The sequence below is a fragment of the Ylistrum balloti genome, unplaced genomic scaffold (assembly GCF_031769215.1).
Source record: "Ylistrum balloti isolate Yb309-2 unplaced genomic scaffold, AGI_CSIRO_Ybal_v1 Utg369730, whole genome shotgun sequence".
Lineage (NCBI taxonomy): Eukaryota > Metazoa > Mollusca > Bivalvia > Pectinida > Pectinidae > Ylistrum > Ylistrum balloti.
In genome coordinates this window covers 2,736,362-2,756,003 of record NW_026781945.1, presented here as the reverse complement: position 1 = coordinate 2,756,003, position 19,642 = coordinate 2,736,362, and the positions used below count along the sequence as shown (strand labels likewise).

Genomic DNA, 19,642 nt, shown 5'->3' with positions numbered 1-19,642 from the left:
AACGGATGAAGTGTCGAGCTGTCAATATTTAAGTTTACTGTTATTATTATTAATGGCTGTCATGGACATTAAAAGAAAATTCCAGAACTTATTAAGAAAACAGGTAATGAAACGAAACAGATGGTGTTCTATGTACATGTTTTAACATTGCATTGTCTCGAAAAGCATGCACTTGCGACAGCACAAAGTGGGCAGGGCAAACTCAAATTCAGAGTTGGTTTTTTTTTTATGTTCCATGAATTTCACTAGGAATCTTATAAGAACACAAGCGTCCTTTTTCTCCTTTCTATGTTTAGTGGCTATACGATATTTTCAGTGTACTCCCATGATTATTATTTCGATATGTGTTGAAACACACACATTGCAAGAAATTGTGGCAGTTGCATCAGGCTGCGTCTAGTGTGAGCTACACCAATCAGATGAAGATCTGATGTGTGTATTTCGATCCCAACCCAGGGGGATTCATGTTTCTCTGGCACCTGAAACACGGATCGTCACGTGCTGTTGTATTTGTGTCACGGCGATTTTACCCAAAAGTGTATTGCATAATATGTGACGGACCTCCCGTATGATGTTCATTGATTCATCCACAAGGTTTTACTAGAAAATCCTAAATCAAAATGACCTTGGCTCTTCATTGGTTGATAATCTAAGTAAATAAAGCTTGGAGTAAAATCATGTCTTATATCTTCCTGGTTAAATGCTAGGTGCTGGGTACCAACTCTTTAGTGTATTGTACAGAAGAGGTAGTTTGTTCAAGCAAGACTACCTTGATGCCTAATTAATGAGGATTTAGGTTTTTTTTCTTGTTTTCTTTTACATGGAAACCATCGACACAAACTGCTGTTTTGGTTGTGTGATTGAATCCATGGAATATTTTGTGAAATCATATCATAAAGAGGTACCATGCAATGCACTGTTACTACTGTAATAGGAAAGAGTAATGAAAAACACCAAGCTACTGCTGAGGTTGAACTAGCCACCCTTCAGTATTTCGCTGCACACTTAACCTCTCGTCTAAAGGGAAATTCACACGAAAAGAGGCTAGTAAGGTGACTGTACTCTCAACACTTCTCTGTAAAATGAAGAATTGATGAAAAACACTCTGCCATCGCTAGGGTTTTAACTAGCAACCCTTCTGTCTAGCCAGACACTTTACCTCTTGACTAAAGGGAATTTGAACTAGCCATGGCTAGTAAGGCAACCTGTACACTCTACTCCTATACTACCTATGGGAGATTCTATTGAGTAATTATGTTGGATGAAGGCATATTATTCATTTGTGACCTCTTTAGCTTCCCAGTGAAATTCTGTTTTCTTTCCTGGCCAGAAAAAGATATAATGATCTATATAATTAGCTTGAATGAAAGTTTAAAATTTTGGCATCCTATGATTTATGTCATGTTTTTTTTTTTTTTTAAGGAATCTGTACAATCTCCAGTAGAAGATGATATAAATCATGACTTATTTACCGGGGAACCTGCAGTTGCAAAGTACAAGGTAATTTAGCTACAGAATCACACATTTACAGAATACAGTCGAGACCTGATAATACCTGCTCCGTTGGTCCGGAAATCTCGCAGTCCGGACAAGAATCGACGGGAACAGATTTCCATAAGGTTATTTTGAGCTACTAATCCGGAAATCCGGATTCGCAATCCGGGCACAATTTCCGGGAACCAAAACCAGAAATATGGTCTTTTTTGAGTCAATAATCCGCATGGAGAAAATACAAAAGAATTTTTTTTTCAGAAAAAATAGACTGCTATTTTATCTTACCTGACTGAGGGCATTGTCCGTCACACATGATTGTATATAGATTGTACCAAGCTGACCTCTGTCTAATGTCACTGTAAAATGTTTGCACTGTTATTAAGTCATCCTATTATAAACTGTTTTCCAGGGTGAATGAAATTAATAAAAGTGTTTGTTTTGAAATTGGCGTTGTTTATCCTTTCGCCATAATGTCGATCTCTTCAAAGGAACAAACACTATTTTGGGAATGCAAATCTGTGTTTTTGTTCAGCTCTAATGCACACAGTGCTGCGAAAGAGAGGTTCCCACAGGTAAATCACACCGTGACGCGACCACTCGGCTTGGACAATGATCAGTGGTATAAAACCCGTTAGGTAAGCTAGGTGTAAATACTAGGATGATTGGATTAATGGTGTTCAGTGATTACGTGAATTCTGTTCAATTGTCTGCTTGTCAAAATATAACTGTGTATAAATTCTGCCCGGGACCATTCGGAAGATCATATCGCTTTCAGCCACTCATAATACAGTAACGCATCGATTTATCTGTTTTATTATAAGATTTATTTTTACGTTTGAAATCAGATAGTTTTTTCTTTTTATTATTTATTTACTTTTATTTTTTTTGGTAATTGATATCTATTTGTCATTTACAGTGTTTTATGGCTTCCCCCGCACCCAAACGCCGTCGTGTAGAAATCCCTGTTTGTGTTAAAAAAACTATCTGCCAACTCATTGACATAATGCCCAAACTCATCAAAGGAATGTTTGAAATCTTTATTAATTAACATAATTATCATATGTTTAATAATATGTACAATATACATAATATTTCACAAACATGTATCTCTCAAACAACACACATGACATGTATATGTACCATGTGCAGGCATACATACTCAGTCCGGCATACGTGATCAACACCTCTGGATGGTAATGACAAGTTCGACGGTCATTAAGGTCATGTTCCAGCAATCCGGAAGATTCAGAATCCGGACAAATACTGCTGGGGATCAATGTGTCCGGATTATCGAGATTCGACTGTATATCAGTACCAATAAGGTTCTTTCTAGTGAAACACCGTACTCTGATTGGTCAATAAAACACAAAAGAACATAGTTCACTTGATCCTAGTAAACATTTATACTATATGAAAATGAAAGCCAAGTTTGGATTTATCTTGAATTAATGGACCTGTCTGTAGATTTAAAGCACATTATGCTGTCATTTTATGAATATTAAGTGAAAATTAGATCAGTTCCAAAGGAGGGGAAATAATAGTACTGTAATGTGATCACTTCTAGTATTCAGATTGATTTCTGGATTATATCTTCTATCCTTTTTAGGATTTTCAACATTTTTCTTGATGTACATCATGGCATGATTTTATTAAAGAATTCAACCAAAAGTTGAAACTTCAGGCAGATTTAGTTCTTGTATAGGGGATAGTGTGAGACCTATTGATTTGTTTAGTATGTTGTTTCTTGCTTAAAACATTTAATATCATAAAAGTTAGGAAATGTATGTCAGAGTGAAAGTGAAACTGTTGGGTTATAAAGGATAGATTTAAACTACTTCTTAATATGACTTTTCCAAAGAGGTTTTAAGATGATGTGAATTGTGAGTCATGTAGAAGACAGTCTTTAAAGCATTATTGTTGGGTTGAATATTTGATGTGTTACTGCTTCAGACATTTATATCAACCAGTTTTATTTATTAAGGAGATTACTCTGTTAAATATATGTAACCCTGTTTTACAGCACAGCCATGTGGTGAATCCCCATGAGGAGCAGGAAGTGTTAGAGAATATAGAAGAGGTGTATTACAACAGCGAGGATGTTGACACCAGCAACTACGAACTCCAGGTCACTAAATGGGATACTTTCCATGATAATGAAAAATGATTGATATGGTGATCTGTGAAAAGTTGCAACTGCACCTAAGAAGAATTACATAATTAAATATAAAAATTCCTTCTTCAAAAGAAATCCAAATAACATTGGTTTTATTGTTTGTGTCTTTTATCTTCTAGAAAGTGCCGGAGGAACCTGATCTGGACCAGATAGACAGGGACAGACAAAAACTGAGAAAACAACTACAAGTGGTGGGTATTCACAATAATTCACGCTCCTTTTCATGTCTGCTATTGTACAAATTTAATAAGCCACTTACCTCACATATTTTAAATTACCAGGTTTCCAAGAAGGTGTCTGATCTGGTGCTGCAGAACCATCCTGCATATGCCACAGAGTTACAGAGGGTTATGGAACTACAGAAAACACTGCAACTTGCTAGCATCATCTGTGCTAATGGGCGCAGGTAGGTATTGGATAGACAAGTAACTCAGGGTTAGTTATGTAATTCTTGTACATAAGACAGAGAAATCTCACACATTACTCTGTGCTAGATTTTTCTGTCTCATCTGACATTCAGTTGCCTATCAAAGGTGTTACTGAAAAGGGAGGTACTTAATGAAACGGAAAATAGATCGTAGCAGTTCTTATTCAGTTTTGACACAATAAGGCATGAGAAATAAATCTATTTTCTGTATGTTTGTGAGATCAATTTATTTCAGACTTACATTTGTAACATCACATTTTTGGCTTTGCCCAGAACAAGATTTTGTTACAGAGTGTTAGCCTTGACTGAAATAAATTGATGTTGAGCACATACAGGCAACAGATTTTAAAGTCCTAGACATACATCATGAATAGATAAATCAGTTAGAGACAGATAAGTGAGTCTTGGAGGCTAATTCAGTCATGGACACAAAAGAAGTCATCAATAGACAAGTAAGTCATGGACAGATAATAGAATCAACACCAGGCAAGTAGGTAATGGACAGAAAAGTAGGTCATGAACAGACAAGTAAGTTGTGGATAAACAAGTAGGTCATAAACTGGCAAGTAGGTCATGGACAGATAATTATGTCATGGAGAGACAAGAAGGTAATGGATATACAAGCAGGTCACAGACAGAAAAAAATCAGTCAAGGACAGAGAACAGGTCATGGACAGACAAGTAAGTTGTGGATAAATGAGTAGGTGATAAACTGGCAAGTAGGTCGTGGACAGATAATTAAGTCATAGAGAGACAAGAAGGTCATGGATATACAAGTAGGTCACAGACAGAAAAAATCAGTCAAGGACAGAGAACAGGTCATGGACAGACAAGTATGTTATGAATAAACAAGTAGGCCATAGAAAGACAAATAAGTTATGGACAAATAAGTTATTGACATACAGGTAGGTCATGGAAAGATAGGTTTATCATGAACAGATAATTATATAGTGGATGTCATGCATGAACAATTATATCTTGCATGTGTCTGCAGGATTTGTCTGTGAGATTTGAATTTGAGATGTGTTGGAAAGAGGTGCAATATGGCTGAACTCATCTTTGTTTTGGTGTAATAATTCAACTGTTGAACTTGCAGACAACTGTCCTGTGCAAGGAAGAGTTTTACTACTGCCAGCCTGAAGATGTTGGCCAACTACAGAAAACGACAGCAGCTGATTGGTCTGTTGAAGTCCCTGAGGACGATAAAAACATTGCAGCGCACAGATCTGAGACTGAGGGAAATGATGGAGGTAAAGTTTTCTTGTGTTACTTACATTTCCTGGGATTTTTTTTGTAGATAAACAAGGATATGTAAATAAGAGAGACAATACATTTTAGTTTTGCTTTTTCAGCAATAATGATTTTTTTAGCAGTGTGGTAGAAATTGGGTATCTATTTTCTGGTCATGAATTTCATCACAGGCACACTGACATGAAATTTGAACGGCAATTATTGTTAGAAGTCTATATATAGCACATTTATAAACTTATCCAGGATTGAAATTTTTATATATCATGCACTTATATTGTAAATAGACTTTGCAATGAATTGCTTACAAATTGTATAACTCACTTCTTTGTTGTCAAATAAAAGTTGTATTAGTCTTACATTACCCTGGTTATATACAGATTATATAATGTGACCTAGGATTAGTATAGACATGTTAGATATAAAGGATTTATTATGTTTCGTATGTTTAATGCTGTGTTTGTATTGAGAACTACATGAAGACAAATGTGACTTTTTTAGGAGGAGGATTACTGCAGTGCTATACAACTGTGTCTAGAATGTCAGAAGGCTGCTAGCACGTTCAAACATTTCACTTGTATAAGGTAACACTATTACATATTACAGTCTGTATATTTTCATACATAAGTCAAATATTCGTGACTCATAGTTACCATTGACAATGTAAGTTAGTGTAAAAGGATCCAGTCTGGAGTCTGCAAATTCCCACATAAAAAACATAATCTGTTCTCCCTATTACATAAATACTATGAGGTACAAATTTATGTTTACAGTGAGTTGAGCTCCAAACTACAGGACACACTGGAGATGATCGAGGAACAGCTTGATGTTGCACTGTCCAAGACGTGTAGTCACTTTGACATCGTCCACTATGAAAAAGTACAGATAGCATATCGACTCCTTGATAAAACTCAGGTAAGAATACTAGTGTTGTATTCCTTTGATTCTGGTGATAAATTCATTTTTATTGAATCTGGAAAAAATAGCACTACTTTTTGACAGATTATTTTCAATGTTATAAGTCTCTCAAATATTCTCTGGCTTTTTTGTGTTAATTGAAGTGATTGTGACTTGGCCAATTACAGGCTGGTGTCTATATATTGAAGATCATTTTGACAACCGAAGGTAGTTAATATGTAACTAGTTTGGTCCTAATACCCAGTGATAATGTGTCTAAATATTGCTGTTTAGTGGCGTAAGAATGTGTTTGACCTTGAGAAATTTTGTTATTGTAGACTGCCATGGATCAGCTTCACATGCACTTCACCAGTGCCATACATAGCACAGCCTTCCAGATTGTTCTGGGCTACGTGGAGCTGTGCTCTGGAACAGGAAATTCAAACTTCCAGAAACGATCCTATGTAGATCTTTGTAAGGTAAATGTTTTGACCTTGAACATATAGAACCATGTTTAATCTTGCATGGACACTTCATTTCATGTTACCTTACAAATTTTAGCCAAAAGTTATCAGAGTCTGTTACTTTAGTGATGTATGAATGTCTTTACATATTTATCTGATATCTTTCAAAGCCTTTATCTATTTAATAGATTTTCTATAATCTCCGTGCTTAAATAATCTGCATTTGCTTTAAAAACACTTGCTGAAGATCAGACTTGAAAAATGTGGGCCTGTGTATAGGTCTATCAATTAGACATCACATGTTGCCTAAACAAGACTCTCTGTTGCAGAATATTACACAAGAAAGTTTCAAACCATGCTTGGTTGATCTGTGCAAAGCATTATGGGAGGTTATGAAGAGTTACCACAAAACAATCCAGTGGCACGAGTCACATGATGAGGAGTTTATTCGGGAGTCAGGTATGTTTTTAGGTCATCTGACCTGTTTCCATTGTGTTCTGACATTGTTGTCATCCATTGTCCTTAATCATTTTCACATTTTTTCAGACATCATTCAAACCTACCAGTATTCAAGTTTCAAGGTTTAACCAAGTTTGCTCACAAACAACCTTTAGGCAAGGACTCCCCTCCCTTAGACTTCAGAGGTCAAAGGTCTAAAGGAGGGGATCTCAATTGGCAAAAAGTAACAAAATGTTTTAAATCTTTTTCACAAGGCCTAGAAAAATAAGAACTGAAATTGTTTTATTGTTATAAATCCCTTAGCAAAACTATCACTTAACTTAAAACTACAGTTCAATAACAGGTTAGATGACCATTAAGACCTGTGGTTCTCTTGTATTACTGTAATTTAAAGATAATTCTAGGTGCAAAAATTTGCTTCACAATCTGTAAATTTACTTACATTCTGTCCAGAAAACTTTATTTACAAATGACGATTGTTATTGTTGCCAGGTGTGGATGTGGACATCACACTAAAGATGAAGTATATACGCCAGAAGCTTGACCATGGTTTGACTCGCATATGGCAGGATGTCCAGCAAAAGGTCAAGATTTATATTTTAGGTACAGACATGGCAAACTTCAAACTAGAAGATTTCATACGAGTGTTGGACCTCGTCAACAGGTAAGTCCCTGTAATAATCTGGTAGACAACAGGTATGCTATAACTGAAAGTACTTAACAGCAAGAAAACAACAAGTAAATGTTCCTCTATGATTTAACATGGATGTCATTTACAAGTCTTAGATATCATCAAAACCCAAACTTCTGTCTTTTCAATTGATAAAAACAGTCACCCAAAGAAACCAGTAATCCTTAGGAAAGATGTTTTGATGCATATAACAGCCTCCTTGGATCTGTCTGATTGATTTGTTTCATGTCTTCCTCAAGGGGACATATTATTTATTGCCCTTTTTTCTCACAGATTGATAGAGATTGGAGAGGAATTTTGTGGCAGCAAATCAGAAGGTCTCCAGGACTCCCTTAAACAACAGAGTCTTAACTATTTCAAAAACCACCACAGGTCTGTAACCCCATTTATTTTCTGATCTATAGATATGTTTTGTTACAAGATTAATTTATTATAATCCTTATGGAGACCTGTGTCCTGTCTATTTAAACATCTATGGAAGAATTAATTCCTTGTTTGTAGATACTGTATTACTGAGTTAGGAATGTATATCTTCATTTTCCAACGTGCTGATTGGTCAATACACAACTCATAGGTCTAGTCATATTGTGATTTTTCTCTGAGACAATATGTTTCCATGAGCTGATAACAGTAAAAATAATACCCTGTTTGACATCCCACAGGTGAATATAACAATTGAAAACTCTGTTAAGCATCTCAACAGGTGAATTGAACAATCCAGTAAACTGTGCTTCAATTTTTTACCCATCAGAAGTGCATATTGTCATCTTGCGATAAAGCAATTATTGACCTGTTTTCTGGTTAATAAGAGGATTATCAACTCTCTGATAGTATGAATAGACTAAGAATGTATTTCTTGTTTTATAGGTATCGTATGGATGAACTTGGAATGTTCCTGGAGAATGAAGGATGGGAAATCTGTCCTGTCAAATCCAATTTTACTCTGTTACAGTTGTTGGTAAGGAGTTTCATGTTTCTTTTCTTTCTTCTAGATATATTTGTGTTGAGCTGAATACTAGTTCCACTTCCAAACAGATGATTTGGTTCCCGTTTCAATTCTATACCACAATCACCTTAGAGCTAGTTAGTTTAAACATATGCTACCACCATGGCAGTTTGTGTTTCTTAGGAAGCTGAGAAACAGACCAGTCAGTGTTGATGCGGTTGTATCCTAGGGCAAGACACTTTACCCAAATTGTTCTGGATGATAGGTCTCCTGCCACCAGCTTATACAAGGTGACCCTGTCTGTTCAGGGGAGACAAATTTAGCAACCAACAATTAAGATATGGATACATAAAAGGAGTTAGAATTAGCTAGGCATGTATGATTGATGACATGTAGCAATTGGTGTCTTGAAGTATTGATGTTTAACTATTGCTAGTGATGGGTCACAGGAAAGTAACACCCCTGTACATGTGTTTGTAGATACCCATTGTAATAACCTGGCCGAAGTACCTATGCCCTAAACTCACACTTGACAAAGTACTAGTAACCAGAGGCTGAACATTAAAATCTAGTTACTCCTGCTAACTAGGATAGTTTAAGAACAAATTTTTATCAAGAAATTATTTATGTAAGGTTTTTTATTCTGATGAAAAATAAATACTGCTGTTTGGTCCACAATGATGTTTTGCTCAGCTTCTCTCAGAGTGTCATGTTCACCATTTTATAACAAGGCCCATCAACACCTCCTTACTGATTATTTTCTTTGTAAGAAAGTCAATAATTTTGATAGATATCATTCATATCTAGCCAATGAATGTATGTGGAAATGTCATGCATATCCTACACCTAGAAAATATCTTGAGTCTAGTTTGTTGAGTATGATTTGCTGGATTCTTAAATGGAGTAGCAGACAAGATCCACCGGAAAGGATTTTAAATAAATGATAAAAATCCAATATATCACAACCTTTGATAAGAGTTGGAAAATATTTATGATATAGCTGTTAAAAAGTTTAATTTGAGATGATAGAAATGTCTCCTACTAATCACATACCTTGTATATACTAGTACTGACATTACAAACATTGTGGAAGTAATTGTGAATTTATATGATTGTAACACCAGGAATTCAGGTTCATGCGGAGTTGGACTCGCTCTCCGACCACCAACTCTCTGGTGAACTCTAAACAGAATGGAGAAGAGGAGGAATCCTTGCCAAATGGACATGATATAGAAAGGGAGCATTACTTTGATCAATACAAAGATGAGGGCAGCCCCTTTGATGTCCAACCTGATGAGGAAGAAAATGAAGACGTATTTTCAGGAAGCTGGGTAAATGTTTTTCTTAACAGAAGGAAGCATGCTTCAGTAAACAGATAGAACTTATGAAATTTAAAAATGAAACAAAGTTTGACAATCAACTTATTGTTTACTATTCTGTTGAATGCTACTTTTAAAGTTTTAAAGATGTTATTTTCTTGAAAAAAAATTATTTCGACTAAAAGAAAAATAGTATATTGAATGAAAGAAAGTTTTCTGGTGTTGAAAGGACGATGAAGATGGTGGAGGCAGCGACACAGACTCAGACGAGCCTGATGAACTCAAACAGGATTATATTGATGAACTCACTGGGGAGGCACAGTCAAATCGGTAATGAGCCATGAAAAGCCATGTACCAAATGATGACACTACCCAATTATGAGTAGTGTCAGTTGTCTTTCCCTACCATACCCCATCCCTAGCAACCACTGAATCACCCTGTTAAATATGTGAATGCTATTTTATCTCTAATATTTCTATTTAAAAGAGAAATTGATTGTAATAAGAAGATACAGTTCACCAAAATGGGTAACAAAACAGATGTGATATAATTTGGTTCTCATGCCCTGTTTTCACTTCTATCATGATCATCACTTTCATAGTTCATAACTGTAGTTATCTTCAACTTGGATCAATAAACACACATTTTATCAATCACAATAAAAAGCATAGCCATTAACAGATGTAGGTAGACGAAGAAAAGTTTTGTTGGGATAAAGAAGAATCCCATCTTAGGAAGAGTTATGTCTGAACTAACAGAAACAATTTTTTTTGTCTTATTATCTGATTGAATTTCTTTTTTGATATATATATATATTTTAGGCAATACAGAAGAAGAATATCAAGAAACAAAAATCAGAGACACATTCCTATTGTGACTAATACAACTCTCAATGTACTGAGGGTGATAGGTAAGTTCATGATACCGTTTATTGTGAGTCAATGGCCTGAATATGAAATGAATTTGGCCATATTTATCTGAATGGTTGAATTTCTCTTTTAACAGGTTACTTTGATCTTTGTGCTAATTCAAACATTTTTTTAACCTTTAACAGGTAAATATATGCAGATGATGACCGTCCTTAAACCGATTGCATTTGACGTGATCAGCTGTATGTCCCAACTATTTGAATATTACCTCTACACAGTAAGTGTACCGACAATCCACTCATATGTAATGTTTAAAAACATAGAACTAATGAAGTGTCCAATTCTCAAGGTACTTTAGGCCAATAATAATTTTACCAATTTATGTGTAATAATCTTACATGCAGAGATTTTAATACATGTCCTTAAGGAGATAATTTAATATATCTCAAGTATAATATGGCTATTTTATATATCTACAGTGAAACATGGCTATTTTATATATCTACAGTGAAACATGGCTATTTTATATATCTACGGTATAATATGGCTATTTCATATATCTACAGTGAAACATGGCTATTTTATATATCTACAGTGAAACATGGCTATTTCATATATCTACAGTGAAACATGGCTATTTCAGATATCTACAGTGAAACATGGCTATTTCATATATCTACAGTGAAACATGGCTATTTCATATATCTACAGTGAAACATGGCTATTTTATATATCTACAGTATAACATGGCTATTTCATATATCTACAGTGAAACATGGCTATTTTATATATCTACAGTGAAACATGGCTATTTTATATATCTATGGGATAATATGGCTATTTTATATATCTACAGTGAAACATGGCTATTTCATATATCTACAGTGAAACATGGCTATTTTATATATCTACAGTAAAACATGGCTATTTCATATATCTACAGTGAAACATGGCTATTTTATATATCTACAGTAAAACATGGCTATTTTATATATCTACGGTATAATATGGCTATTTTATATATCTACAGTATAACATGGCTATTTTATATATCTACAGTATAACATGGCTATATATCTACAGTAAAACATGGCTATATATCTACAGTGAAACATGTATCAAACCTTATTGTCAATGTTGTGCTGCTATTATAACAATGTAGATGCTGTCATTGTTTCATATGTTTGTTTGTAGGTACATATATTCTTCGGAGCAGATACAGTAAGTACTATACATACTGATTTCCAATTACTTTTATATATTCCCATGTCATATCAGGTATGCTGTGTAAAAGTATATGATATTATCTACCATACCATGTTTTTATCAAATACCTTACATTTATCCTACCAAAGTGGACAACAGCCTACCCTAATGTAAATGGAAGGCATCTACATATAAATGTATGATACTTAGAGAGATGGACATGATCTGTGAATGATGTTATTTTTAATTGGTGGTTGAATGAAAAATGTTTGTTTCAGATAATATTTCAATGGTTGAGATGTTGTATGAATTTTTTTTCAGATAGAATTGATAATAATCAGTGAAGATTTGCATGATTTTTTTCAATACATAACATTATGTTGAATATGCTTATAAATAAAAGTAATCAAAATTATTTGAACAGATGGTATAGTTGAGTCTTCTGCTTTTCTCTTTAGTGGGTGATGAATGAGCGATCCCTGAACAACAGACTGCACATGACACTACAGAGAATTCGGAATAATATGATAGCCGAGATGCCTGTTCCTGGAGCTCCTCCTACTGACCCAGAGAATGGCAGAGTAAGTTTTTACCCCTAGTTGTAATCCCTAGTTATTTGTCTTATCCCTCCCCACCCCGCCATGTCCTATCCCCTTCCCCTACCACCTTCCCCCACCCCCCTTTCTACCACCCCACTCCTGTAATTCCATTATCCCTTGTAAAAACACCTCAATCATCCTCAAGAGTATGATAAATTGGCTGAACAAACATATGCACATCCATTGGTATTGCTCTCTTACTGTACTATCCCTGAAAACAACATCACAAGTCTCTACCATCATCCATTCCTGTTTATTACCCCTATCTCCACTTCTCTTTACCTCTTACTGATATTTCTTGTTTCCTTGTTAAATACAACATCATTGTTGTCCTGTTGACATGATTCCTCAGCCACTTTTTTTGTATGTCCACCCCCACCTAAAACCCTCCCTTTACCACTTACTGGTATTTCTTGTTTGATGTTGTTTCCATAAAAGACACTAAAATATATAACCTTTTTGTTTTTAACAGGACAGGATCCCCCAGCCACACCTCTCCCCCATTGTAGACCTAAGTGGAAGTGGCCGTCTGTTTGGGTTGGCTGAGAGAGTAGTTGCTGCAGAGTCTTTGTAAGTCTGTTAGGTCTCCGACTGAGAAAGTGATCACTGCTGAGTCTCTGTGAGTCTATTTGGTCTGAGTGATTAGTCACTTCATAGTCTTTTTAAGACAGTTAGTTCTCAGACTGAGAGAGTGGTCACTGCTAAGGCTTTGTAAGTCTGATGGTCTGTTCGAGAGTATTTCTGTCAAGACTCCTGATAGCTATCGATGTAGAACCTAGGTCATTTACAGTAACTGTTAATGTGTGTATTCCCTGTTTCAGGCAAAACGTTCAGTAAATTAATGAAATTACTTTGCCATGGATGTGATTCAACTTTTATTTTTCAGAGTTTTCCTGGCCAGCCAAATGGAGCTTTTGTATCCACACCTGGAAGCTATGATTCCTGGCAACAAAAAAGTATTCCTCCAACAGTTCTTCTCTCAGGTATAAATTCCACACGTCAATGTAACAATGCTTGAGTAGTGATGAGGATAAGCACTCATCTTTCACAAAGATGTTAAAGGTTGAATCTCCTAATCAGAATTTTGAAAAATGCTGACATGTCAACATTAACATCATAATGCAAATTCAAAGGCAAAATATCAACAAAGACAGATAACCTGTACAATGTACTGAAACTGTACTACAGGGTTGTTGTTTTGTACAAATTGAAAGATTTTGCTCCATTTCATCAGCTTTTTTATGCAAGCTCTTTCAAGAAATTATAATGTCTACTGTCAAAATAGTAAAATTAATATAGGCTTTCTCACCTCAAAACCATATAATTTTTCAGCAACAAATGTCCTTTAAGTATATATTATTGTGACTTAGTTTAGAAAGAAAGACCATGTACTTAAGAGGAGCATACTGGTGTTGTAAATTTCAGACAGTTAAGATGGCTGTGGAGCTACGGAAACCAGTGTACTGGACCGTGTCTGTTCAGGCAGTGGACTACGATAACATCTTACACCACATGTCAGGGGTCAAGTGGGATGTCAAGGACATCATGTCACAACACAACTCTTATGTCGATGTCATGCTTAAGGTAACTCATACTTTCAAGGTAACTCACTCTTTCAAGGTAGCTCACTCTTTCAAGGTAACTCACACTTTCAAGGTAACTCACACTTGAGGTAACTCAAACACAAAAGGTTTAATGCACTCGGGTTAGTGAAAATACTCCAGGTATTTTGTGGTCCTCTAGTAATCTGTGTCTATTGAATGTTTGAGAATGAAAGAAATATTCTTTTTAAGTGTATATTGTCAAATATATGTTAATATCATTTGAATGTTGAACAGCTTTTAGTTAGAAGTGTATAATTTACTGCATAGAGTAAGCAGCAGGTAACGAGATGTGTATGTCATGTGTTTAACAGAATTTGGAGCAGCAGATTTTGAGATGTGTATATTATGTGTTTAACAGAGTTTGGAGCAGCTGTCAGTAAGATTAGTGGATATCAACAGAAGAGTACCTATACCAAAAATTGTTTATGACCTTATCTGGGAACATTGTGTGCGACTCGCAAACCGGACAATTGTTGAAGGGTAGGAACGTTATGAACGATCAATTGATCTACTGTTTTGTTCAAGCTCTTTACAAAATAACTGAATCTCCACATCACAAGTTTGCAATGGTTTGCGTTCAGAAAATGACTATATTGCTCAGTATATCGTAACCTTCATTCATTATTCCTGTCTTAATTTGCGGTGATAAAATGTGAATTGATGTCAATTATGAAATTTAGAAAATCACACATGTAAGAAAGTTGATATAAAGAATTAGTGCTTACAAACATAAGAAACAGGAAGAGTGAACATAGATAGTAGTTATACATAGAACATGACGTTGTCGCTATACTGATTACCTCGTGAACTCACAAAATAAAACATGCATCTCATAAGTGAAATGAGAATGTTAATGCCCTGTCACATCATTCCAAGTAGACCTTGCATGCTACTTGCTGAGGACAATTTTTGTTTGAGTTCCCTGGAGGTCCATAGGACATGGCAGTATGTTGTAGGGTTGTGGCAATGTTGCTGCATGGACCTCTGCCATAAAAGTAGTCCCTATAATGGAATTCCTTCAGTTGTCAGTCTTGCTGTACAGAGACTTCTGGTTGCTCAGGCTGTTTAGGGGGTTGTGGCAGACTGTTTAGGGGGTTGTGGCAGACTGTTTAGGGGGCTGTGGCAGACTGTTTAGGGGGCTGTGGCAGACTGTTTAGGGGGCTGTGGCAGACTGTTTAGGGGGCTGTGGCAGACTGTTTAGGGGGCTGTGGCAGACTGTTTAGGGAGTTGTGGCAGACTGTTTAGGGGTTTGTGGCAGACTGTTTAGGGGGTTGTGGCAGACTGTTTAGGGGGCTGTGGCAGACTGTTTAGGGGTTTGTGGCAGACTGTTTAGGGCGCTGTGGCAGAATGTTTAGGGGGCTGTGGCAGACTGTTTAGGGGGCTGTGGCAGACTGTTTAGGGGGCTGTGGCAGACTGTTTAGGGGGCTGTGGCAGACTGTTTAGGGGGTTGTGGCAGACTGTTTAGGGGGCTGTGGCAGACTGTTTAGGGGGCTGTGGCAGACTGTTTAGGGGGCTGTGGCAGACTGTTTAGGGGGCTGTGGCAGACTGTTTAGGGGGCTGTGGCAGACTGTTTAGGGGGTTGTGGCAGACTGTTTATGGGTTTGTGGCAGACTGTTTAGGGGGCTGTGGCAGACTGTTTAGGGGGTTATGGCAGACTGTTTAGGGGGCTGTGGCAGACCCTCTAATGATGCATACGGGCTGTCTTGACCCTTCGTTTCCTCTTGGCGGGCTTCTAAGTTGACAAAAGGGGCATCCTGACTCTATGAAATCTGGGAAATGAAGACTTCTTCCAGCGAACTTTATCTATATGCCCTCATGGATTGCAGGCAACTCTCACACAGAAATCATGTAGATGGCATGCAGGTATCCAAAATTGCCTACATGTGGCCCAGATCGAACATAGAAACTATTTTGCATCATTCAAGTGCCTGTTACACAGGTCAAATGGAGAACTTGGAAGTATTACACAGATATGACACATCCCACAGGCAATGTTTACACAAAACTAATCCAAATCTTGGATGTCCATTAAGGTGTGACTGGGCCCTAACTATGGGTGTAATGAAAACAAATTTGCACATGTTTTAATATGGAGTTTTATAATGAAAATTCTGAATATAAACTTTCTTAACAGGATTTACAACTGAAGTGAGAGACAGTAAGAAAGTGCATTGAAGTTAATTATTACTTACATCAGTCCAAACTTTGCCTGAGATGGCACTGAGGCATTATTGTAATAGAAGTTTGTTCATTCTGTAGGTATGCTGGTGCTAAAAAGTGCAGTAATGTAATAGAAGTTTGTTCATTCTGTAGGTATGCTGGTGCTAAAAAGTGCAGTAATGTAATAGAAGTTTGTTCATTCTGTAGGTATGCTGGTGCTAAAAAGTGCAGTAATGAAGGCAGAGCTTTGATGCAGTTAGATTTTCAGCAGTTCCTGTCTAAACTTGAGACCATCGTAGACCTAAGGTATTCATTATCTGTGTGTGTTATGCATTCATATAAAATTTATAATGATTAAAAGGTAGTTATTTCTTTGAGGATATGATTTTCTCACAAAGATATTGGCAACTACGATGGTGCGATTTTCATTGCTGCTGTGTAGCTTTGTTAAGTCCATGGTAAGGTAAATTTACTTCTGTTCCAGACCTATCCCTGAGAGAGAATATGTGGAGGCATATATCAAAGCTTACTACCTACCAGAGAGTCAGATGGAATCGTGGATACTGGATCACAAAGTAGGTCAAATTATTAAGTTGGAGTCAAAGGTTACAGGATATTAATATGTAGGTCAAAATATTGACATGTGGTCAAAAGTCACATGGTACTAGAACATAAGGTCAGAGTTATTGACACAAGGTCAAAGGTCACTGGGGACTACAACATTTATAAGAGATCAAAGTATTAACAAACGGCAGAGATTGACATTTCCCAATGTCACAACACATTAAAAGGAATTATTGCTGCAGAGCCAAAGGTCACAGGAAAAGAGAATAAAGTATTTCCTTGTGGCCAAAGGTTACAGGGTAAGAGAACAAAATATCACCACAAGGCCACAGATCACAGAGCTAGGGAACAAAGTATTTTCTTGTAGTCAGTGGTCATCATAGGGTAAGAGAACAAAGAATCGCCACAAGGCCACAGATCACAGAGCTAGGGAACAAAGTATTTTCTTGTGGTCAATGGTCATCATAGGGTAAGAGAACAAAGAATCGCCACAAGGCCTCAGGTTACAGGGTGATGGAAAGAAGTTTTTTCTCTGGACCTAAAATCAGAGGGCACTGGAAGTATTTGAAAACACATGACCTAAAAGTTACTAGAGGCTAGACCATGTAGGAGGTCAAAGTAGGAACACAAGGTAATTGGATACTATAGCACAATGTTGTTGACCATTCTGTTGGTTCTAAGTCTTGGAAAGATAATGATACTTTAACATGCTAAGAAGGGTGAACATTTTTGAATACATAGAAGAAAAATACCAGACAAAAAGTTTTAGTTTAAACACATGGTATAATTTTGTGATCAAATATTGTAAACAATCCAAGACATTGATGATATCTGCCAATTGCAGATAGATTCTGATTGGTCAGCAAATTTATGATATTGACATCTTTAGGTTTTACCTATTTATCTCTGTTATACTAGGAATACTCCAACAAGCAATTGCTGTCACTCATCAATTCAGTCGACCATATCAACAAAAAGGCACGCCAGAGACTTAATGCCATTGTGGAAGACATTGATCGTCAACGTAGATAACGTCATGCTCCAACAAACACTTCACTCACACCAGAAGCTCCAACACATTCCGAGAAGGACGGTTGTTATATCATATTAATAGACCTTATTCTACACGATCCATTAGAATCAGACCAGATATCACTTTTTGTCCTATTAGCTTACAGTAGATACTGTCATCTTCAGAATTTATAGATTATATATCTGAAACTGAGTTGGGTATTTTGCATGCTCCAAATTCATATTAAGCTCACATTATGTTAACTCTCATGCCTGTAAGTTCAGGTCTGTCCATCTTATATTAATTGTACATATATATATGATTTACGTCTGAAAACAGCTGTGATATAATCTGATGAAATCTTGTGTACTACCAGATAGTACAGTGGCAGGTGCAGTAACCTTGTTATTTGACTTTGTTATAAATCAATGGCAGATTTTTAAGAGATAAATGATGAGCTAGTTTTGGTATATAAATATTGTCTGTTACATAGATTAAATTATAGTTAATATGTAGTGTTATAAAGTGTATCACACTCAGAGATTCTGTTGTTACAGCATATAGTTATGGGGATAGTGTACAGTATACAAAATTCCTGCTAAATGTATCTGTCCTGGGCAGACTTTTTGTATGCTAGCATTACACTTCACACTTGATGTCATTCATTTATAAAAAAACTGTTCATCCACTGTAATGGACTCTAATATGTGGTGCCTGATGGGACCACAACATACAACAAAATAGTTTTTCATTGTCAAATTGGTGATTCATTAACACAGATATGAAAAGTTTTATATCCCAACATACTTCTAAAAATCCATTAACAATATCACATCCAAAAGTAATGTTGTTTCATGAAGTCAATATTTGTGTCTACATTGAGCATTGAGTGTAAAGACAGGGAAGGACGCCATCACTGTTACATCAGATTTTAAAATGAACTGTACCCCAATACATGTGTCTGTAACTTGTAACATGTTATAATTATGTTATGTAAATTATAGAACTGTGAAATAAACAAAGATAAGAAAATTCATGTTTGTTATATATATTGCAGAGAATAAGAAAAATACAATATTTTGCTGAATATTGAATTACTACTTTAAATAATGAAACCTCTGAAACAAGTGATAAATTAATGATGTATTTAACTCATTCTTTCCTATCAGAATTGGAGTCCCTGTTTGGTATAGATATATGTTTACTAAGAATATTAGTGTGATTCTACCTTTGTTAATTTAGGTTGGTAGCAGGATTGTCATATAGTACAGTAATTGTGTACTCCCTTTTCACCACAACAATCAAAAATATTTGTAGAGTTATCTCCCCTGATATACAGGTGGCACAAAATGCTTTGCGGTCCTGGCAGTTGATCACTGTTAAAATTTCATGTTATAAGCTTAAATATGATAGAGGAATACCTCATGCTTTAAAGGTATACTATGGAATTCTAGGCCAATTGATTTATATTGATAAGAATCACCCAGGAGGGTCAGACCCACCATTTAT

General features: G+C 36.0%; 1 protein-coding gene across 1 annotated transcript; it reads left to right on the top strand.

Moving 5' to 3' along the window:
• Positions 1 to 24: 24 nt before the first annotated feature.
• LOC132565659 (syndetin-like) lies at positions 25 to 19,146 on the top strand. Its single transcript, XM_060230354.1, has 26 exons — positions 25 to 103; positions 1,423 to 1,500; positions 3,515 to 3,619; positions 3,787 to 3,858; positions 3,949 to 4,073; positions 5,191 to 5,344; positions 5,844 to 5,926; positions 6,116 to 6,257; positions 6,578 to 6,718; positions 7,033 to 7,162; positions 7,655 to 7,826; positions 8,127 to 8,225; positions 8,721 to 8,811; positions 9,924 to 10,130; positions 10,348 to 10,448; positions 10,941 to 11,029; positions 11,174 to 11,265; positions 12,183 to 12,209; positions 12,653 to 12,775; positions 13,266 to 13,363; positions 13,680 to 13,776; positions 14,219 to 14,377; positions 14,756 to 14,877; positions 16,765 to 16,863; positions 17,042 to 17,132; positions 18,040 to 19,146. The coding sequence occupies exons 1-26, from the start codon at positions 53 to 55 to the stop codon at positions 18,151 to 18,153; spliced, it is 2,862 nt and encodes a 953-aa protein (XP_060086337.1). The 5' UTR covers positions 25 to 52; the 3' UTR covers positions 18,154 to 19,146.
• The last annotated feature ends 496 nt before the right edge of the window (positions 19,147 to 19,642 follow it).

What these genes read in the sequence shown, in the direction of transcription:
- LOC132565659 (XM_060230354.1), top strand. Translation starts at nt 53, where the DNA reads ATGGCTGTCATGGACATTAAAAGAAAATTCCAGAACTTATTAAGAAAA. An exon ending in ATCTGTGCTAATGGGCGCAG is followed by an intron (nt 4,074 to 5,190) that starts GTAGGTATTGGA and finishes TTGAACTTGCAG; the next exon opens with ACAACTGTCCTGTGCAAGGA. An exon ending in TTACTCTGTTACAGTTGTTG is followed by an intron (nt 8,812 to 9,923) that starts GTAAGGAGTTTC and finishes TTGTAACACCAG; the next exon opens with GAATTCAGGTTCATGCGGAG.